The 25764-nt window shown below is 50.6% G+C and overlaps 1 protein-coding gene and 1 long non-coding RNA gene across 9 annotated transcripts in view; one reads left to right on the forward strand and one right to left on the reverse strand.

Moving 5' to 3' along the window:
- Positions 1–25764, reverse strand: part of LOC125972719 (neurobeachin) — an 87840-nt gene that overhangs the window by 55321 nt on the left and 6755 nt on the right. Inside the window, exons 2-32 of one of the 3 annotated variants that reach the window (XM_068651423.1) lie at positions 23127–23358; positions 22900–23000; positions 22720–22815; positions 21998–22119; positions 20618–20744; positions 20426–20545; positions 19497–19643; positions 18773–18973; positions 18568–18701; positions 17570–17678; positions 16975–17127; positions 16508–16676; positions 13696–13775; positions 13453–13515; positions 13133–13230; positions 12825–12917; positions 12533–12641; positions 12380–12461; positions 11982–12105; positions 11421–11613; positions 10546–11322; positions 9857–10068; positions 9435–9588; positions 9151–9325; positions 8829–8938; positions 8412–8748; positions 7978–8299; positions 5729–5871; positions 4394–4523; positions 3521–3648; positions 2616–2677 (exon numbers count right to left, since the gene is read on the reverse strand). In XM_068651423.1, the coding sequence (XP_068507524.1) occupies positions 2616–2677; positions 3521–3648; positions 4394–4523; positions 5729–5871; positions 7978–8299; positions 8412–8748; positions 8829–8938; positions 9151–9325; positions 9435–9588; positions 9857–10068; positions 10546–11322; positions 11421–11613; positions 11982–12105; positions 12380–12461; positions 12533–12641; positions 12825–12917; positions 13133–13230; positions 13453–13515; positions 13696–13775; positions 16508–16676; positions 16975–17127; positions 17570–17678; positions 18568–18701; positions 18773–18973; positions 19497–19643; positions 20426–20545; positions 20618–20744; positions 21998–22119; positions 22720–22815; positions 22900–23000; positions 23127–23358 (5103 nt within the window). Of the gene's footprint in view, positions 1–420; positions 536–2615; positions 2678–3520; positions 3649–4393; positions 4524–5728; positions 5872–7977; positions 8300–8411; positions 8798–8828; positions 8939–9150; positions 9326–9434; positions 9589–9856; positions 10069–10545; positions 11323–11420; positions 11614–11981; positions 12106–12379; positions 12462–12532; positions 12642–12824; positions 12918–13132; positions 13231–13452; positions 13516–13695; positions 13776–16507; positions 16677–16974; positions 17128–17569; positions 17679–18567; positions 18702–18772; positions 18974–19496; positions 19644–20425; positions 20546–20617; positions 20745–21997; positions 22120–22719; positions 22816–22899; positions 23001–23126; positions 23359–25764 lie in introns of those variants that run through there. The other 2 variants (XM_068651424.1, XM_049726663.1) reach the window with 2 other exon arrangements.
- LOC125972726 (uncharacterized) lies at positions 117–6866 on the forward strand. 6 transcript variants are annotated; one of them, XR_007482901.2, is made up of 4 exons: positions 117–803; positions 2044–2185; positions 2538–2685; positions 2787–6866. It is a non-coding gene; the product is annotated as an uncharacterized lncRNA (long non-coding RNA). The 6 variants fall into 6 exon arrangements; XR_011087132.1 differs by lacking the exon at positions 117–803 and having other exon boundaries at positions 1164–2185; positions 2787–6263; positions 6494–6866; XR_011087133.1 differs by lacking the exon at positions 117–803 and having other exon boundaries at positions 1164–2185; positions 2787–6263; positions 6497–6866.

Consider the following 25764-nt stretch of genomic DNA (forward strand, 5'->3'; position numbering starts at 1 on the left):
GGCCCGGGGAGAACATGCAAACTCCACACAGGGAGGGCCGGAGGTGGAATCGAACCCGCACCCTCCTAACTGTGAGGCGGACGTGCTACCCAGTGCGCCACCGAGCCGCCAAAGATCTGGAAACAAAATGAAACCGTATCCGCCCGCTTCAAATGCGGCCGCTTCCTTCGGCCCGCGCGGTGACAGATTAGCGAGCGAGCGAGCGAGCGAGCCGCCCCCACCTCGGCTGCCCGACTTGCCTTTCTGGAAATGATTAAAAGGGGGCGCTCCCCTCGCTCGTTGTGGGAAAACCAACTCTCTCTCTCCCGTAAACTCAACGAGGGCGAACGAATTCACATCATTTAAGGCGTGTTATCTCAAGCCGGGCCTGATTGCGTAGAACGCCGCCCGAGCGTGTCGCCGAGCCTTTTCTCGTCTTACCTGACACGCAACACGCCGGTGACCTGCGCGCGTGTTAAGTAAAGAAGCCGCCGTAAACAAAGTGTTGAGCATCTGGTCTCCAAATGTTCCCTCTAACCCCTGTTGCCATCCAAGATTACACAAAACACCCCCTCCCTCTCGCCTCCCTCCCTCCCTTTCCTGTGACACCGTGTCAGCCTGTGAAATAAGCCGCCGTGGATTTGGACAGGGATCACGCGCCGCTCAGGCGCTCACGTGACAAAAATAAACACGGAGGGGCGTGCGACACCTACAGTAGGAGCCTCGGCCGGACCAGGTTTTGATTGACAGCCTTTGAAAATGGATGAGATGTGGCAAAGAAGACCTCAATGTGGCCACGAACTGGAAAGGAAATGTTCTCGCAGGTACGTGGAACAACGCATGAATCCCCAAAGCAAGAATTCATTTTAAAATTAAGAGCCAGCATTGTGGGAATATCAGTCAGCGGGATCATTTTTGCCCATCGACAAGACACAGTTGAGGACCCCAAATGTCATAACTCAATTTTTTTTTTCTTTTCCCTGCTTTCATCTGGCTGAGATTCAGCAGGGAAGCGAGTATTTGCGAGCGCTCCGATCCAACCTGTCAGTGCGCATGGAGCCTTTGCTTTTATCTGCTCGCCGATGCTCGCCACATCTGGAGGCCTTCCATCACTAAATCTCCACTGGCTCCAGTCCTCCGCCGCCGCCCCCCCCCCCCCCCCCCCTTTCCCCTACACTCAAACTGTTACAAGAAACAGAGCCGCTTGACCTTTTCGCTCAGCTCGGGAAAGCAGAGAAGAGTCGGCGTTTGCGGCCCGTCGTGCCGTGATTGCCGCCATTAGTATGCGCCAAGACGAGGAGGCGGGTCATTAGCGCTAATTTATGCAGAAAAGTGACAGGCCACAAAACAGTGAGGGTTCAAGGGTCAGCCAAGCACCCTCCTACCTGTCCCAATGCATTACGGCAAGGCGGGAGGGGAAATCGCCACTTTTTGCTGCAGCAAAAACCATCTATAAAATGGTCACTTTTTCAAGTTACGTATTTTTATTCATATTTATTCTTATTCACTCTAGTCTGGCTGGGCAAGTATCGACGTATCGGGCTAATCACGGTCTTATTTTAAGATATCGGGTAGTCACAAAGGCTGCCGATACTCGAGCTGAAGTTCTATTTTACGCTTCACACTTATTTTATTTGTGTAAAGAGAAGTTTTACTGAGCTATGAAGTGAAGAAGCTTGCTCGGATGAGATGTGAAACAACACATTGTGGGGTTTTTTTGTGTAATGTTCGCTGGTTGCTATTAGCGATCGCAACGGTGTTACAGCGCTTCCCTTTGCTTCAAGGCCTTGTCGTTTGATCGATATCTCCGCCTGAGTTTCATCCCCAGAGCCCTTAATGGCAGAACCCTCTCGAGCGAACGTAACGCTATCCGAGGATCCGACGAGAACTGCGGGGGGGAGGGGCCTGGCGGTGGCGCTGGACTTTGCACGCTCATGCGCTCACGTGCAATAAATCCTAATGTCTTGCAGAAAGAGGAGCCCGTCTAAGAACTTGAAATAACTCAACTGCGGCTGTCCCATTTGCACGGGGTTTTTTTTTCCCCCCCCCCGGTCCCAATGACAGCTCCCGTAGAAGCGAGGCAGAGCTCCCTGCCGGAGAGAGGACGTTCGGGGCCGCCGCCATCCACCTTCTGGTGTCTGGATCGGCGAAAGAGGCACCAAGTAATGGCTTCCTTATGGCCGCAAGAGTGATGGGCTGACAGAAGGTATGTTAACTATCTGCCTTCTAACTGCTACATCGGGGCTCTGACCTTGCTTAAAACAGGGGCTTAACTGGAGCCTGGCGGGGTCAGCCCCGACCGAGGTAATCACTTAGCGACGGCCGCTGGGGCTCGGGCTTTGGGGGGCTAGAAAGTCGCCGCCGCTGCTGCCGGTTGTCAGCGGCGGGAACTTTTGACATAAAGAAAAGCACCATAAGCTTTTCACCAGTAGCCCAGATAGGAGACGCTTTTTATTTGAGCCTTTAGTTAGGGGAAGACTCAAACTGAGCATAAATGTATTTGGGGAAAAAAGTTTGAAATAATAATATAATTTTTTCCCATGTTTTGTCACGTGGAGTCGCCCCTGAGGGTAAAAGAGTGGCAACTCGGAAGCTCGCACCTCAGGTCAAATGAGGCAAGCGGAAGGCAAACTTACTTGAGAACAAAGCAGCATAACGAGCTCCACCACCGACGTGCTTGACTTCATGCACACCAGACCTGCAAAGGCAAGCAAAAAACAAACAGACTGAAGCATTAAAGATTTTTTTTTGCTGCTTTGACTGTGCATCAATCAATATATTTTTTTATTTGGCTTTCTTTGTTGCAGAAACAATAGCTGGTTTGCAGAGACGCATTCAATTGCAGTCATTAGTAAACAACAACGACAAGACGGCAACTCTCGTGCGCTCGTTAGAGGCCAGAGGAATGGGAAGAAGTCGTCGCCGTCGCCATCGCCGTGCGTGGAATGGCAGGCTGTCACTCAGAGGAGAGTTCGCGTCTTTTGTCAAAAAACAGAAAGGTGCCTTTCTCAGGCAGCAGGAACTGATGGTGGCCAGATGTCGTCAAGTCGCTCGCCACCTTCCCGTGAAGTGGAGAGGAAGTGACTCTCCTCTTGCACGCCGTCGACCTCTTGTTACCGCCGTGACACGCCGCGCCATAAGTCGACCCCGGCAGACAAACCAAAGGCGCTCTCTCTCCAAACAAGGGCCTGCCGGCCTTTTTGCTGGAAACGGCGCCGTAGTGGGGGTGGACGTTGCGGAAGGAGGCCGTCACAACAGCGGCAGTGTCGGAGCGCCGGGTGCACTCGGCGTAATTGCGGCAGAGACCGCGTGTCTGCGGGGGTGGGGAGCAAAAAAGGCCACCGAGGGGCACGAAGGGGCTCGACCCCGGATAACGTTAGGAGTGATGGATGGCTGGTAATTACGGCCGCACACTATTTCAAATGTGTGCGACCGACCGACCGACTGCAAGGACGGAAGGAAGTGGGAAGGGATTGCAGCTATTTCCAATCAAGTTCAAATAAAATAAAATAAAATAAAATGGCGTCACGAGCGCTCGTACCTTCGATGAGCAGCTCTTGTCCGTGACTGCCCAGCAGTGTTCGCGACAGGAATGGCGCAAAGTCCACAAAGATCTCCCTGAGCAGCGGCGCCACCTTCTCCAAAGCTCGCTCCAGTTTGGAGGTGATGCTGCAAAGGCCAACGTGGAAATGTTCAACACCAAGCAAAGCAAAAACAAACTTTTTTGGCACCACGGTCCACTTGGAGATCTCGTGGCTTGATTATTTTTTTTAATGATATCGTTATAAAATAATCAAGAAGGATTCACACGATGCTACGCCATGTGAGATTTTCTTTGATTAGTCTTCTGTGGAACGGAGCCATTTTGGAGCGCGGGGTTACGCCGGGCTACGGCGGGCGCGGCTGCCATGGCAACGGAGCGCCTATTTGTCGAGTGGAACGCACACGTGAGCCGAGTCTCGGGCGAGGCTGTCACAAACGATTAGCGGCAAGGAGAGATGAGGCGAGGAAAAGGCACACGCAAAAAAGGAACGCCAAAAACACACACACACACAAGGAGGGCAAATTCCTCAAATTCATTTCAGATTCATTTCATAAGTGCAGGACCAGAAATAAAATTAAAATAAACCAACTGACTGGGGCCAATAGGAACACCTGAAATTGACAATTTTTTGAAAATATTTCATTAGTTTTATAATTATTATTGATTTATTGCCAATTTGAAAAAAATTGAAAGAGTAGTAATGATGCTACGCAGTTGCGTGTCTCCACATACTATGGCTGTTAGCTTGTAAGCTCGCCACGGAGAGAATGAAAATCACAAGCCACATGACTCAGCAGAACTTTGCGGCTGCGGTATTGAGCTGGACCAATCAAATGTTACAATGCCTTTGTTTCAACGTTCTGCTGGTACCTCACGTTCTGCAGCGTGTCCTCGGGCATGGGCGCCACCGTCTGCACAGCCGGGAGATTCTTACTGGTGGCGCCGTTGACCAGACCGGACGAAGACGAGGTCGCCGTGGCGGCGGCGGCGGCCACGGCTCCTGAACGGGACAAAAGCAACAGCTCAAATTCAAATTCAAATCATTTCTTAAACATTTATTTCTCAATTCTGTTCTTACTTTGTTTTTATACAAAATATGTTCAAATCTATTTAGCTTCTTAAGCTTTTTATTTGTAATCATTATTGGTGGGGCTGGAAGGGATTTCTGAAATAACATCATGTGACTTTTTTTTTTTTTTTATGACAAATGCACCTCCAGAATCTGTTCTGGATTCAATTTGCGTTGACGTAATATTGACGATGTACTCCCACGTCAACATTCCATTCAGATGGGAACAGGAAACAATAGAAAAAAGACCAAATCCAGAGCCTGACGAGGAAGCCCTGATCTTGAACGCAAAGGCCCGCCAATGGATGGACGGCATCGAATGTTTCATCCTTGTCGGAAGCGAGCGAGGGGGGGAAGCCCCAAACAAGGCGAGAGCGACCACGGGGTTTGCGTCAACGCCTCCTGGCCTCATTCCTGCCAAAGCTCACTGAGAAGGGGGGATTTTTTTTTTTTTTTTCCTTTATCCACCTCTGCTTAATTTGCGGGTCAAATTGACCCAGTTAAGTCGATTATGGACACGTAAGCCAAGTGCAAGCGAAGCACCTTGTCCTGGGCTCATTTCCCATCCATGCAAGTTTCAAGAACATTTGGATGAACTCATGGCTGCTTGTGAGAGGAAAGATGGACAAAAAGTGATGTTGAGACGAGTGCCAAGCCCAAAGCGAGGCAGAAGCAAAGACGTCAAGTTTCACCGGCTTGCATAAGGGGGAATTCTGCAGGCGCAAACAAAGGTCGCCATTGTCGGGCGGGCTGGACGCAAGACGGCCATGGGTAAGACAACAGCGCCATCTGGTGGAGTTTAGGGAAACTAGCGGGGCGTACAAAGGGGTCATATGGGTCACATGGGGGATGTGGGAACGTTTTAAACCTGGTTACGCCATCATTGGACTGACACTTTTTCTGGATTCAATTGAGTTTGACACGACAGCACCTAAATGTGCTGGTTGTATCAAATTAGACTGTAAAAAAGATTATGAATGCTTTTGTATTCATGTAATTGTTGCTGTGCAATTACGACCTTTGGACAAAGTGGATTGGACGTTTTCAAACTAATTTGTTACGAGGTGTGGACTCCAAATTGAGCTGGATCAAATCCGGATTGGCATTTTTTGCAAAGTCCAGCCACAAGCACGTACCCATGGTGTTGATGGTGCTCTTGGGGGTACTTGAGGCAGCCGCAAAGATGTTGGGGGTCGGCAGGCCGCTCGCAGGGCTGCCCCCCGCCGCCGTGACGGCCAGGCCCCCTGGGTGGGACTTCTTCACAGGCACCACCACGCTCCTGCGGGTCCAAACGCCACAACATGATCATGGGACGTCAACGGCAGAAGCGGTTAGCTTTCAAAATATTTCTTTTTTTTTCGATTAATCAATGAATCCATCCGCATGGGACGATCTGTAATAGGGGGGCGGCCGGACACCGAACGAAAAAAGCCACTTTGCCCTGGACGCATCTGCGTTTGCTCTTTGGATTTGTGGCGAGGCCCATCTGAGGCCCGTTTGGGTCTGGAAACGCTCAAAGCCAGACGTCGTGCAATCCTTCCGTTTCATGTTGCATGTTACAGGAAATGCTTGTTACGTGACTCCCACCATGTCAGTCCAAGGAGAGACCATGGCTGGCTGATTTCCAAAGTTTGAATTGGCTTCAACACAGTGGAGGAGAACACAAATCGGGTAAGTAAAATCAAAAACAAATCAAATCTTTTGGACAAAAAGTAGCAGCCACTGGAGAGTCTCAGTTTGCCGATCATTTGTGGGTGCAAAGCTTCTTTCTACCTCCAGTTTTAATTATTCATCATTATCTTGTATCGCTAACACACATTTGGAGCTCTGCCTGACAACCGCCTGACGACAAAACCAAAAATTGCACTAATTTTGTTTTTCCTCTCCTCTCCTCGCCGCAGCAGCAGCAGCAGCAGATCAAAACTGCAAGCAGCGAGTGAGGAAAAAGGAGCTTGAAAGCTCGCTCAAGTACACATCTTCATCGGCGGAGACTTTTTTTTATTTTTTTTATTTGCGCTCTGGCGCTAACTGATGACAAGCATCATTTATTTGGCGGACCTTTGTTCTGCTCTCCTCACTGACAGCTATCAGAAGATCTCCCGGAGACGAGGCAAGCGAGCGCTGGAGGAACGCCGCCGCGCATTTGATGTGAATAATTCATAAGTCGGCGCTCATGAATCATGCATGGCTTATCTGGAGCATATTTTATTAATAGGATTGTCTTAATTGAGTTGCGCTGAATAAAGCAGGGATTAATCTGGGAAGGAATAGGAATGAGGCCGGTACGGGCGCTTCCTTTACGCGTTCCAGCTAATCGCACTGTGTTTGATTTAGCGATACAAAAGGAAGATGGAGAGGAAGGCGGCAATTGAAAGCAATTAGCATTTGGCCTCATCGCTCTTAAGCTAAATAAGTCACGACGGGCAACCTCGGGGAGCTCATTTGGAAGCAGGACGAGAATATTTCTACTGTAGAAGCACGTGAGCAATCATGATATTTTTATCTTTTTTTATATTATGTATTACATGTTTCATTTATTCATATTCAACTAGCTGGCCGGAAAATGAGCTATTTCAAACAATTAAATGCGACGCCGCTAGATGGCAGCAAAGTTGCCATTTACGTTCTATGAAACGGCACACATTTCATACTCATCCATCACGCACGTTTGTCCATAAATTCGGACAAAATGGTGGCTTCTTTTTTTTTGTTGCCACATAGTGGTGATATCATAAAAGGTGTGCCTTGGCGCCATAAAGGATTGGAGAGAAATTCCCAAGTAGTAGCTGCTTTGCATCGAGTGAAAGCAGGTGTTCTTGACTTGAAGTCATTCACCTCCCTCCCCTTTCCCTTTATGATGTTGTCACGTTCGATCTGCGTCTGTCCCCACGGCCCCTCCGTAGCTGGCAGATCATTTGGCTGGGAGGCGCCAAACAATTACACACAGCCAACGAGGGTGCTTGCCGGAGACGCCAGACAAAGTCATACGTGCGTGTGTGTGTGACGCATTTCAAAAACGATACTCTTGGCTGTAGAAACTCATTTGGGGCTGCCACGTCACGTTAGGCGGACGGGGCAGAGGGCCGCTTCTGTTTAATCTGTCATCAAGACCCTGGAGACCCCCGCCCGCCCGCCCACCCACCGGCCCGCCGCCTCCTCACCCGCAAAGCCATTCATCAGACTCACCTCGCCGTACAATTTGGTATTTTCTTTGGATTTAAAGTGTACTCGGATGAGAAGCGGTGGACTCGCGTCACATGACTTGACTCGGACTGAAATTGACAAATTACGGACGTGGGACTAGCTTGGTTTGAACCGGATAAATTGTTGGCCAATCTAATGACCCCAAGCGAGCGTATTGTGGTGTTTCCCTGCCCCCCGGTACCTGTCAAAGGAGTGAAACTGCACAGGCAGCGCAGTCTGGGCCTTGGTGGCGGAGTCCGGGCAGGACACCGGCTCCAGCCCCGCCTCCACGCCCTCCACGGGCGGTGCCACCAAACTCTTGAGGATCTCTTTGACGTTGAGGCCCGAGGAGGAGGGCGGCGCAGGCTCGGAGAAGAGCTCGCCGGCGGAGTCACAGCCGTTGACGACGCTGACGACCCGCTCGGTTCTGATACCCGGCTCGCCGTGGGGAAGCGAGTGTTCCTCTGAGGGTGAAGGGACGCCTGGAGGGTCCAGAAATGTCTGAGCGGGTTCTGCAGGAGACACTGACAAGAAACAAAAATATGAGTCCAATGCTGTGTTTTAGTTCTTCGCTCTGTCTCCCTCTGGTGGTAGTTTTTTTTTTTGGGAAATGCAGTTGGAGAGGTCCGGAATCACCTGCGCCGGCGGCCGAGTGGGCTTCCCGATGGCTTTGAGCGGCGTGGCCCGACTTGGCGCTCGTCCTGCCCGTCTGGCGCTGAGGCTCCAAGATGTCGCGGTACTTGGACACCATGAGAACCGAGATGAAGTAGACCACGGCCAGAGCCAGGAACTGAGCTTGCTTGCTGTCGTCCTGCCCGGGAGAACCACAAGGTGATGCCGCAGCACGTTGGACATTTGACAATAGTGAGCTGCCCGGTTCTGCCACACTGACCACATCACGGAAGACCACAGCACGCAGGCGGTTGATATCCACATCCTGCAGGAGGCGATCGGGGTCCTTGATGGGGGACAGCTGAATGTGGACACTTTTTAGAGACAGCACGAGGCAAGTTTTTTCTTTTTTTTTTTTTTTTTTTTTTTTTTTTTAAATACCTTGCCAAGAGGGACAGCATCTGGCAGCATGTCCTGGCACTTGTTGGGAGCGGACAACATGTCATGCTTCTGCCTGCACTCCAGACAGCTCCTCACTGCCATGCAGCACACTACACACACACACAAAATCATCTGTTGAAATGAAATGCAAGTGCTGCGATGACCTCCTGTGGGAGCAAGCGGGAGTGACATGAGCAGCTTCAACAATTTCATAACCACAAACTGTGTAAAAATGAAAAATAGTAAAAAAAAATGATTTAATTCAATTTGTGTCGTCATTCACTTATCAAATCAATTATCCAAGACACGTCGAATGGCTCACCGAGTCTCAGGCATTGACGCATGAGGCCGCCGGAGGACATGTTCTTCTCCGCCTCGATCTCGCTGAAGTTGAGCGAGCTGGAGAAGACCAGCACGTCCACCATCACCATCAGGCGGGAGAGGAAGGTGATGGCCGTCTCTGCCGACATGCCCTGCGTGGCTTCGATGTTCTCCACCTCAAAGGCAAAATGTAAATAGCGCGTCATTTCATGTCCTCCAAATAACGCCATGTGCAGCAGCCACACCGCCACTAGATGTCACTGTAGCCTGACAGTGAGCACTTACTGAAGGCGAGGTGGCGGCAGAGAGCAGCGGCAGGATCCCGCCGCAGGCGATGATGATGTTGTCCACCATCTGAGAGATGAGATGGATGCTGTTGTGGACGAAAATGATGTTCTCGCTGCTGTTCACAAAGTCCATGACGGACTTGGTGGAGTGGCTGGAGGGCAAAAACAGAAAGGGATATTTTGTTTTTTTGTACCTGTTAAGCGGGCTACACGTGGACGATACAGTGAAGCCTGGGTGGCGCTACACCAGGTCTTCTATGGCCCCATCAGTAATCTGTGTCGCCCCACAGGTTTTTAAATATATTTGTAAAATATTTTCTCAGCCCAACTATGTATCAGTCTCGCCACCTTTTAGTCCCAGGAGAACAAACATCCCGAAGCCATCCCTGTCGATATGCATTCGTGTGTGTGTGTGCGGACCTCCTCCAGATGTGCACGTCACTCTCCAGGGCAAAAAGCAGGTCTGCTAGCAGCCTCTGGTGCAGGGCCGACCATTTGAACTCGGGGATGCGGAACATGGTGGTGCGAGGGCCCGGGCTGAACTGTCGCCGCTGTCGCTGCTGGTCGTCGTCGTCGTCCTCTGGCGGGGTGTCGCCGGACCCGAAGTCGGCGCCGAGGCAGTTGTTTAGGCTCTGGAAGAAATTTGTTGTTTGGTTAGATGGCGGGAAAGATTCTATGTAATACTGTGAGTCTGAATCAAATTGTAAGCCATCACCATTTTGATTCAAACTCAGACAGGCACAGGCTGTGGCCAAGCTCAGGAACAACAATGTGCGCTTCAACTCTTCATTGAGTTCATTCACAACTCAGAGTGATGAAAAAGCAAAGCATCCTCAGATGACCTCTCTCCGTCCCTCCCTCCCTCCCGCCCGACCGGCAATGACAACAATAACAAGAGCTCAGTGCCAGCGATAAACACAAAACGAAGGAGTCAGCAAGACGCTGCAAAAAGACCATTAAGGCGCATCAGCAGCAGCACTGGATCCAACAGCAATGCGCAAAAACACATTTCATCCAAATGAAGGCAATAGTGGTTGGCATGCCCGCCTCGCAGCAAAAAGGTACGAGGTTCGAATCCATCAGCCCGTTTGAAAATGCCGTGGTCTCACCTGCGTGGTGGCCGTGGTCTGAATCTTCATCTCCTTGCTGTCCTCCACGCTCTCCGCTTGGAAAGGCTTGGGGCCGCTGCTCCACAAGGCAGAAATGTCTCCTTTAGAGGGCGCTGCGACACCGGCCTCCGGAATCAAGGCCTCCTCGGCAGAGTTGAGGAGTTCAAAGTCATCCTTTTCCAGGATGCCGGGTAGAGGGGCAAAGTCGGAGGTGGGCAGAAGGCCAGGTGGAGACCCCGAGGGAAGAGCTGCATTCAAGTCTGGCAACAAAGAGTCCTCCGCTTTGCGGAACAATAAAGCACCGCCCTGAGGGACGTCGTCTTTGTCGTCGTCCAGCGAGATGAGAGGAGCAGAGATCTGCCGGTCCGCGGCGCCGTCTTTCGGCAGCAACGCGCCGCAGTAAATCTCGTCCAGAAGAGAGTTCACTTCCATCAGCGCGTCCAAGTCGTCCATCTTCACCTCCGTGGCCTCCACCTTCTCTGCCTTGATGTCCACCAGGAGGTTCTGGACTTCCGCTTCTACGCCTTCCGCAGCCGCGCCCTCCGCCGGGTTGCGCCTCTCGGCCAACGGGTCGCGCGGACCGGCGCCGTCGCTGCCGGGCGACGGAGAGCCGCCGTCCATTTCTGCCATCTCCGCCGAGCCCGTCATGCCGGCGGCCGACAGACCCGAGATGGTGCTGACCGAGCCTTTCTTTCCTTTCTTGATGTTCTCCTCTTCTTGACGCTGGTATTCCTCGTACATCTTGGCCAGGTACTCCTTATGTGCCTCATACGTCACCTGCACATTTACACGCAGAAGAAAAATCAAAAAATGTTAAAGAAGATTTTTTAAAAAAGGTGACAATGTCTTTCACATGCACGCACGCACGCACTGACCTTGGAGTGCGCGATGGAGAGCGTGTCGACCCAGACGCGCCAGCCGCCCCACTCGTGCTTGATGGCGTGGTAGAGCAGGATCCGGAAGATGTTGTACACCATCTCAGTGATCTTCTGCTCGTCCGGGCTTTTGGGGTTGATGTAGCCCAGCGAAAACATCCAGTCCTGCCACACCGAGCACTGAAGAAGACATCTGCCGCACGTCACCGCCCGGCCCAAACGTCAAGACAGAGCAAAGCGGACATTTTTAGCCGAGGAGTTGGGGGGGGAATATGATGATGCGGTGTCGAAAGAAAATAGCAACGACTTTGTTTCATTGAAAAGTGTGAGGCTCAATTATGTTGTGAGTGCGTAACAATATTCGACAACTCGTAGCAGCCTCCAGCGACAAAGCAGGAACATTCCGTGTCTTTGTTCACAGTTCCCAAGCGTCAAACAACCTCTTTTGTCAAAATAGCCTGTCAATCAAGAATTACTGCTAACTTGTAGCGCTTTATGTTTTTAGCTAATTGAGGGCGCGCGTGTTTGTGTGTGCGTTGGCGCAGTGGCTCTCCGGCTTACCGTCTGTTCTCTCGGCTGCTGCTGAACAGTTTGATCATGTCGGAGAGGAAGAGGCGGCGAATTTCCATCAGCTCGGCGCCGGGGGCAGAGTTCTTTAATAAGGTGGCGATCACTTTGAGGATCACTGTTATAGACACACACACACACACGCACAGACAGCAGGTGAGACTTCCACCAAGCGAGTAAGGAAACAAAAGGTGCTGCGCTTTTTCCATTTCTTTTCAACACTCTTAATAATTGACACGAGATTGTCCACCTGGTCTTTGTGCTCTACTCCAAAAGCGTGCCGATCTCAAATCCATACGGATATGTCAACTGTACTTGAACAAATGTATTTCCTCCTGTAAGATGTGAGCAAGCCGCCAGCACATACTTTGTCCACCCACAAGCGGACTCACTTGGGTTCTGAATCTTGACGGTGGAGTCGGGCTCGGCGTGCGGCTTGTGGACCACCTGCGTGCACACCTGCTCCGTCAGAATCTGATGCGGGAGGAGAAAACGACAACGTCAGTCAGGCGGGCTGCGGTCGATGGGACGGCGGCACGTCTTACCTCGTACAGCGTGTTGTAGGTGGTCACTGTCACGGCGCCTCCGTGCAGCAGGAGCTTCTCGCCCAGGAGGGTGAAGAGGCTTTGGCTGTGCATGATCTCCACCTTCCTCCTGTGGGGGGGGAAAGCGGCGATGGGATGTCACGGGCAGATCGGCTGGATATTGATTTCATTGTTTTGCGGCGGTATCGGACAACTGATAAATTCCGAATCCCCGAGGGTACAACAGGTGCCAGCGTGAGCCGCATCATAAATCCAGCAACTGCAATGAAAACATCTGCTTCGGATCACCTACTTGTGTCCCAAATGTTTGAGGAAGTAGGCGAGCACTTTGAGGGACTGCACTTGAATGCTTTCGCTCTTGGATGCCAGCAGTTTGTAGATGACCCTGCCGCAAACACAAAGAAAAGGGATGAAAAGACGCCACGTGTCATCAGCGTGCATGTGAGATTGCATCAGGCTTGCTTCCATATTGTGAAATCCGTGAGATCATTTGCTTATTTTCTATCAGCTCATGATCATGTCTGCCCACGGTCGGCCGGACGTCTCGGGGCTTCTTTGAGGACATCACAGCTTGACCGACAGCGACAGCGCCAGACTCACCGTATTCCGTTTCTCTGGTCAAAAGCCGGGACCATGGAGGCCGGGTGCTCGGACATGAGGGCCACCACCAGCTGCAAGACGTCGTGGAGGTTCTCGTCCTGCGGGGAAAAGCGCACAAGGGGCACGTCATTCTTTGCAGGCTCGAGGAAGGCCAAACGTCATCCACAGAAACAATTTCCAAGACTCCGACGCTCACGTCGAAAGTCTTTCCAGACGCGTGAAAGCCGCTCTCGCTAAAATAAAACCTATTTTCCATCACCGACGCCTCCGGCTAGGTGTTAGCCGCCAGCGCACGAGTGTCACGACAAGCCAAGACGTACTTCATGCAGTGTCAACAAATAGTTGAGGATGCTCTGCAGCTCGTCCTCCTTCACACCTCCGTCCTGAAATTCAAAAATAAGCCACATCAATCAAATGCTGACAGTTGATGTTGAATTGATGTCATGCGAGAGGGAGATAGTATGTTTTGCAAAATTAGCATCATGCTAGCAGCTTTAATATGCTGCCTGTAAGTCAAATATGGCAGGACACAGGGTGCTTTTATTTTGCAGGCTGCGAGATACCTTCAAGATGAGTTGTTTGAGAAAAAGAAGCAGGAAGGCCCGCAGGGAGATGATTTCTTTCTGGGTCGGTCGTGGACCATCTGTAGCCAGAGTGAGAGAGAGAGAGTGAATGTGAGGTGATGTCGAGCCGGCCGTTTGTTTACATGGCGACTGTTCTTATTTTACTCTTGGTTGCTTTTAATGATGTGGAGTGAGCGTTTGAAGTGGCCATAACGAGCTAGTGATGCTGGCCGGGCATTCGGAAGAAGGCCGCTGTACATTTTCCTTGCTTGGCTTCGCCTTGAACTGGAAAATTCGCTTCCTCTTGTGATTAATAATAAAAAATAAAAAAAAAAACGTGACTCAACCTCCCACGATCGAGAACATCCTTAACTTGAAGTAAAAAAAATAAAATAAAATGAAAAAATGAGTCATGTAGCAAAGGCAATCCTTAGGAAGTCTAATTAAAAGCCAATTGGCAATTTGTGTAGACTAAGGTTATTTTAGATAAGGAAATTAAACAGAATAACAAAAAGCAAGAAATGGAAAAACAGCGTCGATGAAAGTTTGGAAAAGTTTTTAAAAAAAACAACAATAGCTGACCGAACCTGCATTGTCTGTAACTAGCACACATGGGAACGGAATGACGCTCGTGTGGAAAATGTCAGTGTGGCCGTAAAGAGCCAAGGTCACACCTGTCCATCACGGCGGCCCACCGTGTCGTTAATTCCTCGGGTCGTGTCGTGCCATGCGGTGCAGTCCGTCTGCTGCTGCATGTTGCGCGTGCTGCGCCATTTCCACGTTAATTACTGAAATACCGTTTGGCCAATTTCTTTGAGAATAACACTTGAATGTTAATGAAAACACAATTGCATGAGGCCGCCTTTGCTCATTTTGGACTAAATGCCATCCGAGTGTGCTCATTAATAAACCAGTAAAAACATTTACAGAGGTGAAAATGAAGGCGCAGTGGAAAAGTCAAGTTCAATCCAAATGGAGGCGAAACTGCACTTTTGGGATTTTCCCTCCCTGTGAGGCCTCTCGGGCAGGTCCACCTTGGCCGTTTGTGCGGCGACAGAACCGCACAAACGCTAATCAACGCCGAGGCTCCCCATGGACCAAGCCAACGCTTAAGCATCTTGACGGTGATTAATCGAGAGCAGGAAAAAAAAAAAGCCGGGCGCCGAGACGCCCGTCTGACGGCGAAGAGCTGATAAGAGCGTTATTAGCATCCGACTTATTCACAAGCAATTATGTTCAACAGTTCAGCGCGGCTCTTGTTTCTCCCAACGGCAGATTGGACGGAGCGCTTCGCCTCTCCCGAGGGCAGGCGGACTTTATTGGAAAATGATTTATTTCCGTGTGATTAATGCAGTCATCTCCTTGGGCTCATGACGGATGGTGGTTATGATACGGCAGGGATGGAAATCAAGTCTTTCAAAAAAAAAAAAAACCTAAGCCTTTTGCTCCCCGCTTTGAATGGAGTCAAAAGTAGCGCCATCCGGTGGACAAATTGAAACCAACACATGTTGCATATTAGCAATTGAGCTATTTGTAGATTTCGAGCCAAAACAATAACTATCGCTTTGCCGCCATCTGGTGACAATTCTAGGCAATTACACCTCAATACCTCACAACAAATAACCACCGCAATGCTGTGATGTCTCTGCGTGACGTGGGCTCCTTGGCACTTTGGGGATGTCAAGCAATCAGTCATGTGCACCTTGCGTGAGGGCAATCCATCAGACTGATCATAATTGAAAGCACGAGTGAGCCTCGGAGCGACATTAGCCCCGGGAGGCGGCAAAGTGGCGCGCCGAGACACAGAGAGCGCGAGAGAGGCGCCGGGAGCGGCACAAGCGCTTTTCATTGCTCATTAGCCAGCGACGAGGCGGAGGGCGGGCCATCGATCGAGACGGACTGCTTCTCGACCGCGAGCGACTCAAAGAGGCCGAAGCGTCTTCGGGAGCGGGCGCCGTAACATAACCGCATGATGTACGGCTTTAATTTGAAAGGACTCAACTATTAAAAAACTGAGGCGGGTCGGCGCTTCCGCGTCTTGGCCGTGCGGCTATAATTGAACACTTCATTACCTGCTCCGCTCCGGCTTTATAAGTGCCTTTGTTTGCTCATTTCTCAGGCGACAATGACGGAGCCGCCAAATGGAGCTGAGGATTTATAGCGCTCGGGTTCCCACACGCGGGAAGACGGACGGACGTTCATTCAAAAGAGCCAGCCGCACGGGCGAAAATGCACTCGCGGTCCTCAAAGCGTTGTTGAGTTTTATGAGCTTCAATCACGCACGTCTCCGTTTGTAAAGATCCAGTTGGCACAAGCCCACGCTAAAAAGGTCTCCACTGTTATTAGTGGCGAATCAATTAAAGAATAAAAGCCTCGACTCCTCCCCGGCACGGCCTGTGGGGATCCATCTTCATCCCGCGCTAGCAGCCGCTAATTTATGCGGAGAAATTACAAGCGAAGCATGCCACTGACAACGCAAGGAAGGAAGGCCTGGCCTCGCCTCGCCTCGCATCGCCGGTGTGCCGCCTGTTATGCTATCAGCATCAAAGTTACAACACGACAGGCTTTGTGATAGAGTGCTAATAAAAAAAGGGACCAAAAATGAGAATGGAAAGTTAAAGTGGCAGTTCAAGGACACCTTCACCACACCGCCACCGCTGAACTCATTTGAAACTACACGCGAACCGATCCGAACGTGACACCTTGGCAGGACTGCCTCTTTCGGTGCTGCTCTTTTGGTTAGCAAACAGAGTTTGAACGTGCCCCGTAGGATATCATCGTCATGGTGTGCGAGATGCCGAGTCGCTCTCACCGAGCCCCTTGGGGCCGATGCCGCTGGCGTCCGCCGGGTTGACGGCCCAGTAGTAGTACTTGAGCGTGTGCATGAGCCGCAGCACGGTACCGCCTCGCCGGACGGTGCTGGAGATGGTCGCCGTGCCGATGAATTCCGACGACAGGTACGTGTACAGAGACAGCTGGATCTGCGGCGGACACAAGTCGGGAAAGGTGAAGAAAACGAAGCCCACTTCACTCGGTATTTGACACGCGGGAGACGGGCCGGCGAATCCCGAGGGACCGCGACGGAGCTCAAAGTGCTGGAGCCCACTTCATTAGCGCAACGTTTGTCCCATTTTTCTCCCATCTGCAGAGCCGAGCGGCGGGCAAAGCCTCCGGACAATTGAGCATTTATTTCCCCTTTCATTTATTCATGGCGGGTCTCGGCGGCGGCGGCAGCTGTCGCTTTCTGAAGACAATTCCTTTCGAAGCAGGCGGGCTCACCTTGGCGGGGGTGTGGATCCAGATGGCGGCGTTGAACAGGATGTGGTCGCAGAGCTGCTTGAGTAGCGGCGCCCCGTACGGTAGCCCGTCCAGATACTTGGCGAAGGAGAGGAACTGCTCCAGCACCGACCTGCTCATGTGCGTGCGGGACGACTGCGGACGTGGAAAGTGGCAAATAGAAATTGCAATATTAGAACTTGCTCAAAATATCACAATTCATTGATTGAACGATTCAACGGCTGGTCGGGAGCAAAAGAATCAAGCCGTGGGAGGGGGCGGGGGGCGAGTTTGACTTTGCAAAGAAGCTTTTCTCACACCTGTTCTCTGCCTTGCTGGGGATCCGACAAAAGCGGGAGAGGAGATAAATGAGGATACGTGGGAAGCAAAGGTGGCACTTTCATCAGATCTTGAACAGATGGAGTCATACGCCGGGGTGCGAACGCTGGCAGCGGGTCACAAGCGAGGGGGCGCTTCTTTGGGGCCCATGTGTTACTTTGTGTCAAGCTGGCACTGCGCTAAGTGACAAAGGGGTGCGTGCGAGCCTGCCTAACAATAGAATGGGAAAAAAAATAATGAAGACAAATGTTTGAGTTACCTTTTCCAGCAGGTAGCCAATGACCAAAAAGCCCTTCCCGCCCAGCATCTGCTCTTGCATGGCCACCGAGCTCTTCAGCAACTCCACCAGGAAGGCCAGCAGGGTCGCGCTGCCAAAAAAAAAATACATTTCTTCAATCGCTGCCACTTCTCAACACTTCCGAACACACGAAAGAAAAAAAAAAGAAAGACAAAAGCAAACAGCTTCTGTTCTTGCGTGACTCTCGGAAATGTTGCTGGAGAAGGTCACGGCGTGCGCGAGAAGAGCCGCCAAAGGTCGGCGAAAGGCGCCTCCCCCTTTGTCGCATTGAAGCCTTTGGCGCGGCGACAGCGCTGGCGAGCGGCGCTCCGTAATCGGCTTTGGCTAGCATCCTCCGGTGGCCGCCGCTCAAGTGCGACAACAACAACGAGGATGCAATCGCTTCGGCGCAGGCCGGCCCGGAGATGCGCTGCGCGCATACAAAGTTGCCAGCCGCTAGAGCTTCTGAGTCACTGTTGGCACTACTTTTTTATTTTTTTTTAATGAAGTCCGTTATTACTTCCGCCATGATGACCTTGCCTGGAATGTCCGAGTTGCAGTTTGAAGTTACGGCGTATCAGAAAACTCAAATGCGCGGGTAAGCATCTCAGATCTTTTTCACGCTGGGACGGCTCACGGCGGCCCGATCGGCTTTCTCAGGGAATGAACAACTATCCAACATACTACGTCTACGATTTGATGCCTTTTCTCACAAAGCGAAAGTCTCCGAGGACCCCAACGTTTCTGCTTCAGGCAAATTCCAAGTAGAGATTGCGTTACCATGACGACCAGGGGTGGAGCTAAGGCTCTGCGACAAAGCGAGGTTTTCTCTTCTCACTTTTGACAACTTTGCGGCTCGCTGTCACTTAACCCATTCGGTGCCATTGACAGTTATAGACGTCAAAGATATTAACTGGGTTAAGAAGCGGCATTCAACAAAAATCAGACGCAACGCTTCGATTGCACGCGCACGTTCTCACCACACGGTGGCCTCCGCTCGGTTTTCGCTCGATTGATGGTAGTCCAGCTGAGCGAAGAGCGGGAAGAGAACCTGGATGCCTCCGATGGAGTGGATGGCCCGCTGGATGGAGTGAGTCACCGTGGCTTTGACGTCCTGCAAAAGAAAAAAGCTGCTGAAGATGGGTGCTTGGTTTCAGCGCGACGTGGCGCACCTGAGCCGGCAACCTGTAGCATGAGCGCGTGGGGTGAGTGCACAAAGATGGAGGAGGCCTTCTCCTTGGGGGAAGACTCCAAGCAGAGCTGGGCGTCGGTGGCCTTTGCGTTGTATGCCAGGGCGACGGCGCCCGCCAGCTTGCCGTCGTACAAGACGCGCTTGTGATGCTCGGCCAGGTGGATGTCGCTCTCCGACTTGAATTTGAACGTGCTCTGGCGAGGAAACGGAAGCAAACAAGGGTGAAATGAAAATATCGGGTTCCGTGACACGCTCGCAGCATTTAATTAGAAACTTGTATACGAGCGAGTTGACCCAAAAGACAATTTCTGGAGAGCCTGGTGCGGATGGCCTCATCAAGACTTTGACAAATTGGAAAAATGGGAAACAATTTCCGCCGCGAGTTGAAATCTTAAATACTTTGACAAGCAAATCAATTATGGAGCTTTTTTTTTTTTTTTCCATTCGACGGGACGAGATGGGACGACACGAGCGAGCGACTCGGGCAGCCTGCACCGAAACGCAGTCCCTTTGTGAAAATAATGATGTCATAAGCCGGGGCTGGAAAATACCCACAGGCGACGCAGCAGTCTGAAGAAAAAAAACATAAAAAATACTCCTGTGTGCATTGGGCCACTTTGTGTCCTGTTGCCAGAGGCCATGATTGATTGTCGAGGTTTGTCCCTGTGGCGCGATGGACGCTCCGCACCACAGCAGAACAAGACGCGCTCATCGTACCTTGTAGCTCGGACCGAGCTGGTGGATGGCGAAGATCTGCGCCGGATTCAGAGCCTCGCCAAAGACGTAGACGGCTCCCAGCTGGCCGCAGAAGACTCGGTTGGCGTCCGCCGTCTCCGAGGAGCCCAGGAAGCACTTCTCGTAACTCTGCGGAGGAGACGTCCTTTCAAAGTTCGGGGCTTTGACTTTCAACGTCATTTGCCTCCGATTTATTCACTCGCGTACCGACCGAGCGCCGCCAACCTTAGGAAATCATAAATGGTTGCGCTTGATTCCCAAATGGCCCAAAATCCATTTGGACAAATGAGGACTTTTGGGAAGTGGGGAATAAGGCTGCGGCGGTTTGGTCCGGAATGAAACCGGCCGCCTTTCCGACCTCTCGCTCTTCACAACTTCAAACGCCGGCCTTGTCCCGATATACGCTTGCGTCAAAATGCAAATGAGCGATGTTCTCGGATTCGAGTTTGAAAAGCACCGGCACGGCCTCTGATGTGGCTCGAAGTGAAAAGCGGGTTTCGTAAACAAACATTGCCAAGAGCGAGGGGGGGGGGGGGGGTAAAATAAATAAATAAATAAAACCCCCGCCGGCAGCACTCCTCCTTCACACATTAGTGACGTGTGTAGTTAATGGAAGGAGCGGTCCGCCAAGCACGCCGGTCATTTAAGCAATCGGCTGCGCCTGAGAGTGGATATGTGAAGCTGTTTATTCCTCAGCGACACATGCAAATGGAAATCCCACTTGCCCCAAAATGGGCCATCATCCCTCCCTCCCTCCCTCCCTCCCTCAGCCACATCTGTTTAGCATAGAAATATTCAAGCCTGGGACCCAGAATGGAAGACCTGTTTCTTCAGATTAGAAAAAAGAAGACGCAGGCCCGGGCCATTGGCGGGATGTATGTATATTTAGGAGAGACTAACAGTGCACTTGCATCATTTGTGTTGACGTGCCAGGCCATGTCCCCGTACGAAACCAGTTGGCCGTTGACGTAGCAACGGATCTCGCTGTTCCTCCAGCGGCTGTAGACGTGGACGATGCTGATCATGTACCACTGGGCGACAAAAGAAGCAAAATGATCCAATATGAGCTGACATTTTGTTGTTGTTGCTCAAGTTGCGCTCACCTTCCTGGGCTGGAAATCGTATTTGACGCAGTGCTGGAAACCTTTCCCTTTGGATTTCAGAGATGTGACGATCAGACAGTTGCCGACAAAATGCGCCGAGTAGCCGACGCCTTTGCTGGTGCGGAAGCTGCAAGTGGAAAAGGACAACGAGCAGCGTCTTAAGTACGGCCTCAAATTTCAACGGAACCGTGCCCTTAGCATAGCCTAGCCAAGTCTAGCATACCATCGTATAGCCTACTCTACCATCGTATAGCCTAGCATAGCAGTCTAGCATAGCCTAGCCTAGCAGAGCAAGCCTTCAGGCATCTTCCTGAGATGACCATCAGGTGAAAGGCAGGAACACCCAGTTAGCTTTTGACAGATTTTCTCTGGGCTTTTCTTTTTTTTGTTTGTTTATGACTCGCAGCCTCGCACGTACGGCCCCGGCAGCGCTGAATGCTCTTCCTGTGATTGCATAGCAGCCGAAAAGCAAACCCCGGGCCGGCTTTTGAAGTCAACATGCTTTTGCTGGCGTTGACACGGCCTGCCACCGAGCTGTGAAGATTAGCTTGACATATCTCACGCACTCTGCCGCCACCTGAATACATAAAAGCGTCCCCGATATTTCTTCCTTTTATGTCGGCAAAAGCCTCTCAGATGAAAATCTTTGCAAGGAAATGTCCGTGATCCAGATGAGTGTCAAGAGCGACCAAAGTAGACGCATCAGTCAGGACCAATATTGGAGGACGGAAAAAACATTGCAAGTCTTTTAATATTCCCCCGACGCGGTGCCCAGGTTTAATACTGCCAGAGAAAAAAAAAAACCTTTTCGACCTTGACAAAACACGGCGTGTTCCCCTAATCTACTCGGACGTGAGGTCAGGGAGGTTTCAAACTGGAGGTCTGTGACTGAGCTGCTACGTTTGCGGCCCTCCTGAGAGCAGCGGGAACCAGCTCGAATGGGATGCTCGGGCAATTAGCATGATGGCGGGCAGAAAAAAAAACGCAAAAGTGCAAGCGGGACAACAAATATATTGGTCAGGTGGTGCGTGCTGTGAGTGACTCATGAAGAAGTCAACGATAGAGATTGTATATCTGTAGCGGTGCCAGCAAATGACTCAAATATTACTTTGATCATTCAAACCTCTAAAAATTCTATAAAAACGGAACGATTATGGTTGTTTGTCACTTGATTGATGGATTGGGGAAAAAAGCACAGAGATTAATCAAGTATGAAATTGGTTATTAGTTACAGCCCTAATTGTCTGTCTACATGTGTTTCTCCACCGTTTGTGTTCAAACAGCCATCGCTTCTAAAACTGCGACTCTTGATGCTAACCGTTTTGCATTGTTTGTTAGCATGAAGCTAAGCAGACTTTTGCTAAGGTTGTTTGTGCTGACCAGTAGAGATAGGGCTTGTCCTTATCCACGTTGATGTTGCTCAAGGGATCCATCCTGAACCAGGTGTTGAACGTGAAGCCGTTCTGGTAAGGCCACTTGGCGATGGGAGGTAAAGCGATGGCCTGCGGAGAAGACCACCGACTCATTACGCCGCCGCGTAGCCTCACGCGCGCACACAAAATTTGTCTCGGCGAATTAGCTTCAGCGCCTTGCTCAAGGACACTCAGACATGGAGATCGAACGTGCACCCTTGTGCAATTGTGAGACCAGCACTCCTCCACTGATCCACTGCGGCCTTTTACGGCTATGCAAATGTGCCAAATGTTTGCTTAGCTCATAAACATTCATCTTCCGCCCCTGAGCTCGTTTTCAGAAATAAATATCACCTGACTCGGTGCTAGGAATTCAGCTCCTGCTAAATATGTATTAAGTGTTGGACTTTTTTAAATAAATCTAACCCTTGCTGGCGCTGTTTGCGCGCAAAGCTTTATTTATTATTCATATAACAAACAACTTGCAGAGCGCTAAATGCTGCATAATAAATAGCTGCGATTTAGTGGTTTGCTTTTAGAAAACCGCCCCGAAAGGAGATTTTTCTTGGATGGCGCACGGAAATTAGCACGTTTGTGTTTGGCAAAATATGAAAGAAAAAGGGAGGATTTTGTCTTGATGAGCGTGAGGGAGAGAGAAACAAATAAACGAAAGAGCGGGTGGCGACTTACAGCAGCGCTGCGGCCGGGGAAGTTGAAGAAGGCGTCGGGTCCGTGCGGGTGGGGCATGTGGTTGAGCGCGCTCAGCATTTTGAGCGCATGCCTGGGCTGTGGAGAGAGAAGAAGGAGACGGCAGTGGGTCGGGCGGCTCGGCTCGGCCAACCGGACCGGACCGGGCTCGGCTGGACTCACCCAGAGGTCGCCTTCTCCTTGGAGCATGCTGAAGAGGAGCTTGACCTCGTGCAGCGTGATGCTGTAGCTGGCCAGCACGCCCAGCATGTCCACCAGCAGGTCTTCAATAAAGCAAAAGTGTCAAATCACAACAAAGGCAAGCATGCCTTGTTTGGGCTCTTTTTATTTTTATTTTTTTTAATCTTGCACCTGACACTTTTGTAGCAATCGCACAGGTGCGAGCGTACCTGCAATCATGTCCTCCGCCGAGCCGATCCGGAGCAGCAGTCGGCGGATGAGGCCCACCTCGCTGCTCATCTGCAGGTTGCGCACGCTCTTGCGGAGCATGGCGCCGAGCATGCTCCAGATTTCCGCCTGGCAGGCGACGTCGCAGCGCTCCAGCAGAGCCGGCAGGCAGCCGATGCCGGCGGCGTCTTGGATGATGAAGTTGCTTTCCAAATCGAACTCGCCGCCCACCAACTGCGCAAACGACATTTGAGACATGAGCGCGCTAGCCGTCGCCTTTAATCACCCCGTCGCTCCATGGTCATGTTAACGACCTGAATTTCCACCACGTCTTCCTTATAAATCAATTCAGCCCGGTGAAACCGATTTGAGGTGGGACATTTGATAATTGACAATAACCGCTGCAAGCATGCGTACGGTATTCCATCTGCCTGAAGTGAGGAGGGTCATCATCTCTTTGCCTTCTAAAAGCTTTGATCACAATTTAATCATGTGTGAAAATAAAATAGCCTCTTCTTTAATGAAAAGTGGCGCTGCCGCACCGCCCCCCCCCCCCCCCTTCTCCCTTTTAGTCACAAATAATCGGTAAGAAAGTCGCAAACAACAAATCAATAACGCAGTTCATCAAGTTCAACAAGCATGAAATTAGCCCAGGCGAAGAAGCATATGCTCCGTGCGCGGGCGTGCGTGCGTGTTTGGGGATGGATAGATGGCTGCTCTGAGAGCAGCATCCGAGCGTCGAGGTGGAAAATAGGCCCGAGCGCATCACGGTGATTGACAGCCGATGTCATCGCTGGGATGAAAATGGACACGACGGTGAGCTGAGCGTCATCCAGCCAGAGTTGGGACCAAAGGCTTTGGAGAACGCAGGGCACCTTTCAGACCCTTTCAACTATTTTGGAACTTTTATACTATTTTTGCTGTGGTCTTATTTTCTGAATTCCTTTCAAAAATACATTTTTGAATTCAAATTTTCGACCTTTTTGGATTGCCTAATATTTGCTTCTTTTTTTGGTGGATATATACATTATTATTATGTATGATTATTATATTTTTCCCCCTAATAATTGTATATCTGTGTAATATTTGTGTATTTTTGGGCCAGTTTTTTCCCATTTTTCTGTCCACGAAATAGTTTTTACAAGGTTACAAGGTTAGCTTGAACCGTGAAAATGTGAGCATTGCTATTCCAATCTGTAATTACTCAGACACTCCAACATCCTCAGTTTTTTTTTTTTTTTCCCCACCGTTATTTTAAGAAGAAAGCTTACGAGGGGGCTTTATTCCAAAGGCACAAAAGGAAAGCCGCTTGTATTTGCAGTTAAACAATGAAAAAGCGTACACGGCAAGCTAATGAGGTGGCGGGCGGGCGCTCACGTGCACGCCTGAGCCGCATTTGAGGAAAGAATGAGGGCACATGCGGCAGAGGAGCCCGAGACAAATCCATCCTCAAACACAGTCGGCCAGTTAACTGCTGCGGCAAATAACGAGAGCGGGCCTAAGCCGATCATCTGCATGCCAAAAAAAAAAAAAAAAAAGCAGCCCCCAAAAACATGTCCACGTCCACCTTGCGCATTGGCATGCTGTCAGACAGCCGGAATAAATTGGGCCTTCTCATCTTTTGTGCCTGGGACGCCACGCTAGCTAGCTAGCGGCCGGCCGGCCGGCCCGATTATGCGCCGGGTATTGAGGTCACGCAAAACTTGACACGTATATATGTAACCAATTTATATTTACATTTATATTGAATTGCAAATCAAATTTAGGAAAAAAAAGATAATTTAATTGGCAATGAAATCGTATTGACAGCTTTATCAAATGTGTTTGCATCAGGTCTTCAGATGGCATCAGAATTGACATGCAGCTTTCTCATCAAGATGTTTTGGATGCGTTCCATTTTCAGGCACAATTCAGAAAGCCTTGACGGCGTCCCAGGCAGCTACAGGTATTTGCAGACAGCCTTGCGGATAACTTATCGGATTTCAATTAAGCAACTCCGGCTCGGATTAGCAAGGAGCTCAGAAGCCGCGTGGAATCATTTGCAAAGGAGCGTCGACAGCGGGGGAAGGGATTTTGCAACCGGGCGGCCGCAAACTAATGGGACGTTAATTGGTCTCGCTCGGGCTCACGCTGGCCGATTCAAACTGGAGTGACTTGATTGACAGTCTGACTATTGGAGCGCTCCTGTGGTGTTCTTTACATGCGTCTTGGCCGTTTGTGCGTGAGGGTGGTTTCACGCCAATGCAAACAAACAAGAAAAATCGGCTGAAGCCATTCGTTTGGGATTAGCCGCTTGGACCCGCAGTATCAAATCCAGCCTTAGAAAGTAAACAAAATCCATTATTTAGCCGCGAGGCACCCTGCAAAACACAACAAGGCCAATGCAAAAAGTGCACAAAGTGTTTCTTTCAAAACAAACTTCTGCGATGACGAAATTAGCCACTTCCGATCAGGCCGTGGCTGAAGGTTAGCTGTCGCCATGGCGACCTGTTGCAACACCGAGGTCATGTCTCGGTTTACGATAAACAGGACCGATGTCTTATTTGGGAAGAGTCCATTAGGAGAGCCGCAAATGTTTCCCTGACCAACGTTTGAAATCAAGATGAGACTTGTCTCACTTCTAAATGGCCACCTGAGAAA

This window comes from Syngnathus scovelli, chromosome 7 (assembly GCF_024217435.2).
Source record: "Syngnathus scovelli strain Florida chromosome 7, RoL_Ssco_1.2, whole genome shotgun sequence".
NCBI classification, from domain to species: Eukaryota; Metazoa; Chordata; class Actinopteri; order Syngnathiformes; family Syngnathidae; genus Syngnathus; species Syngnathus scovelli.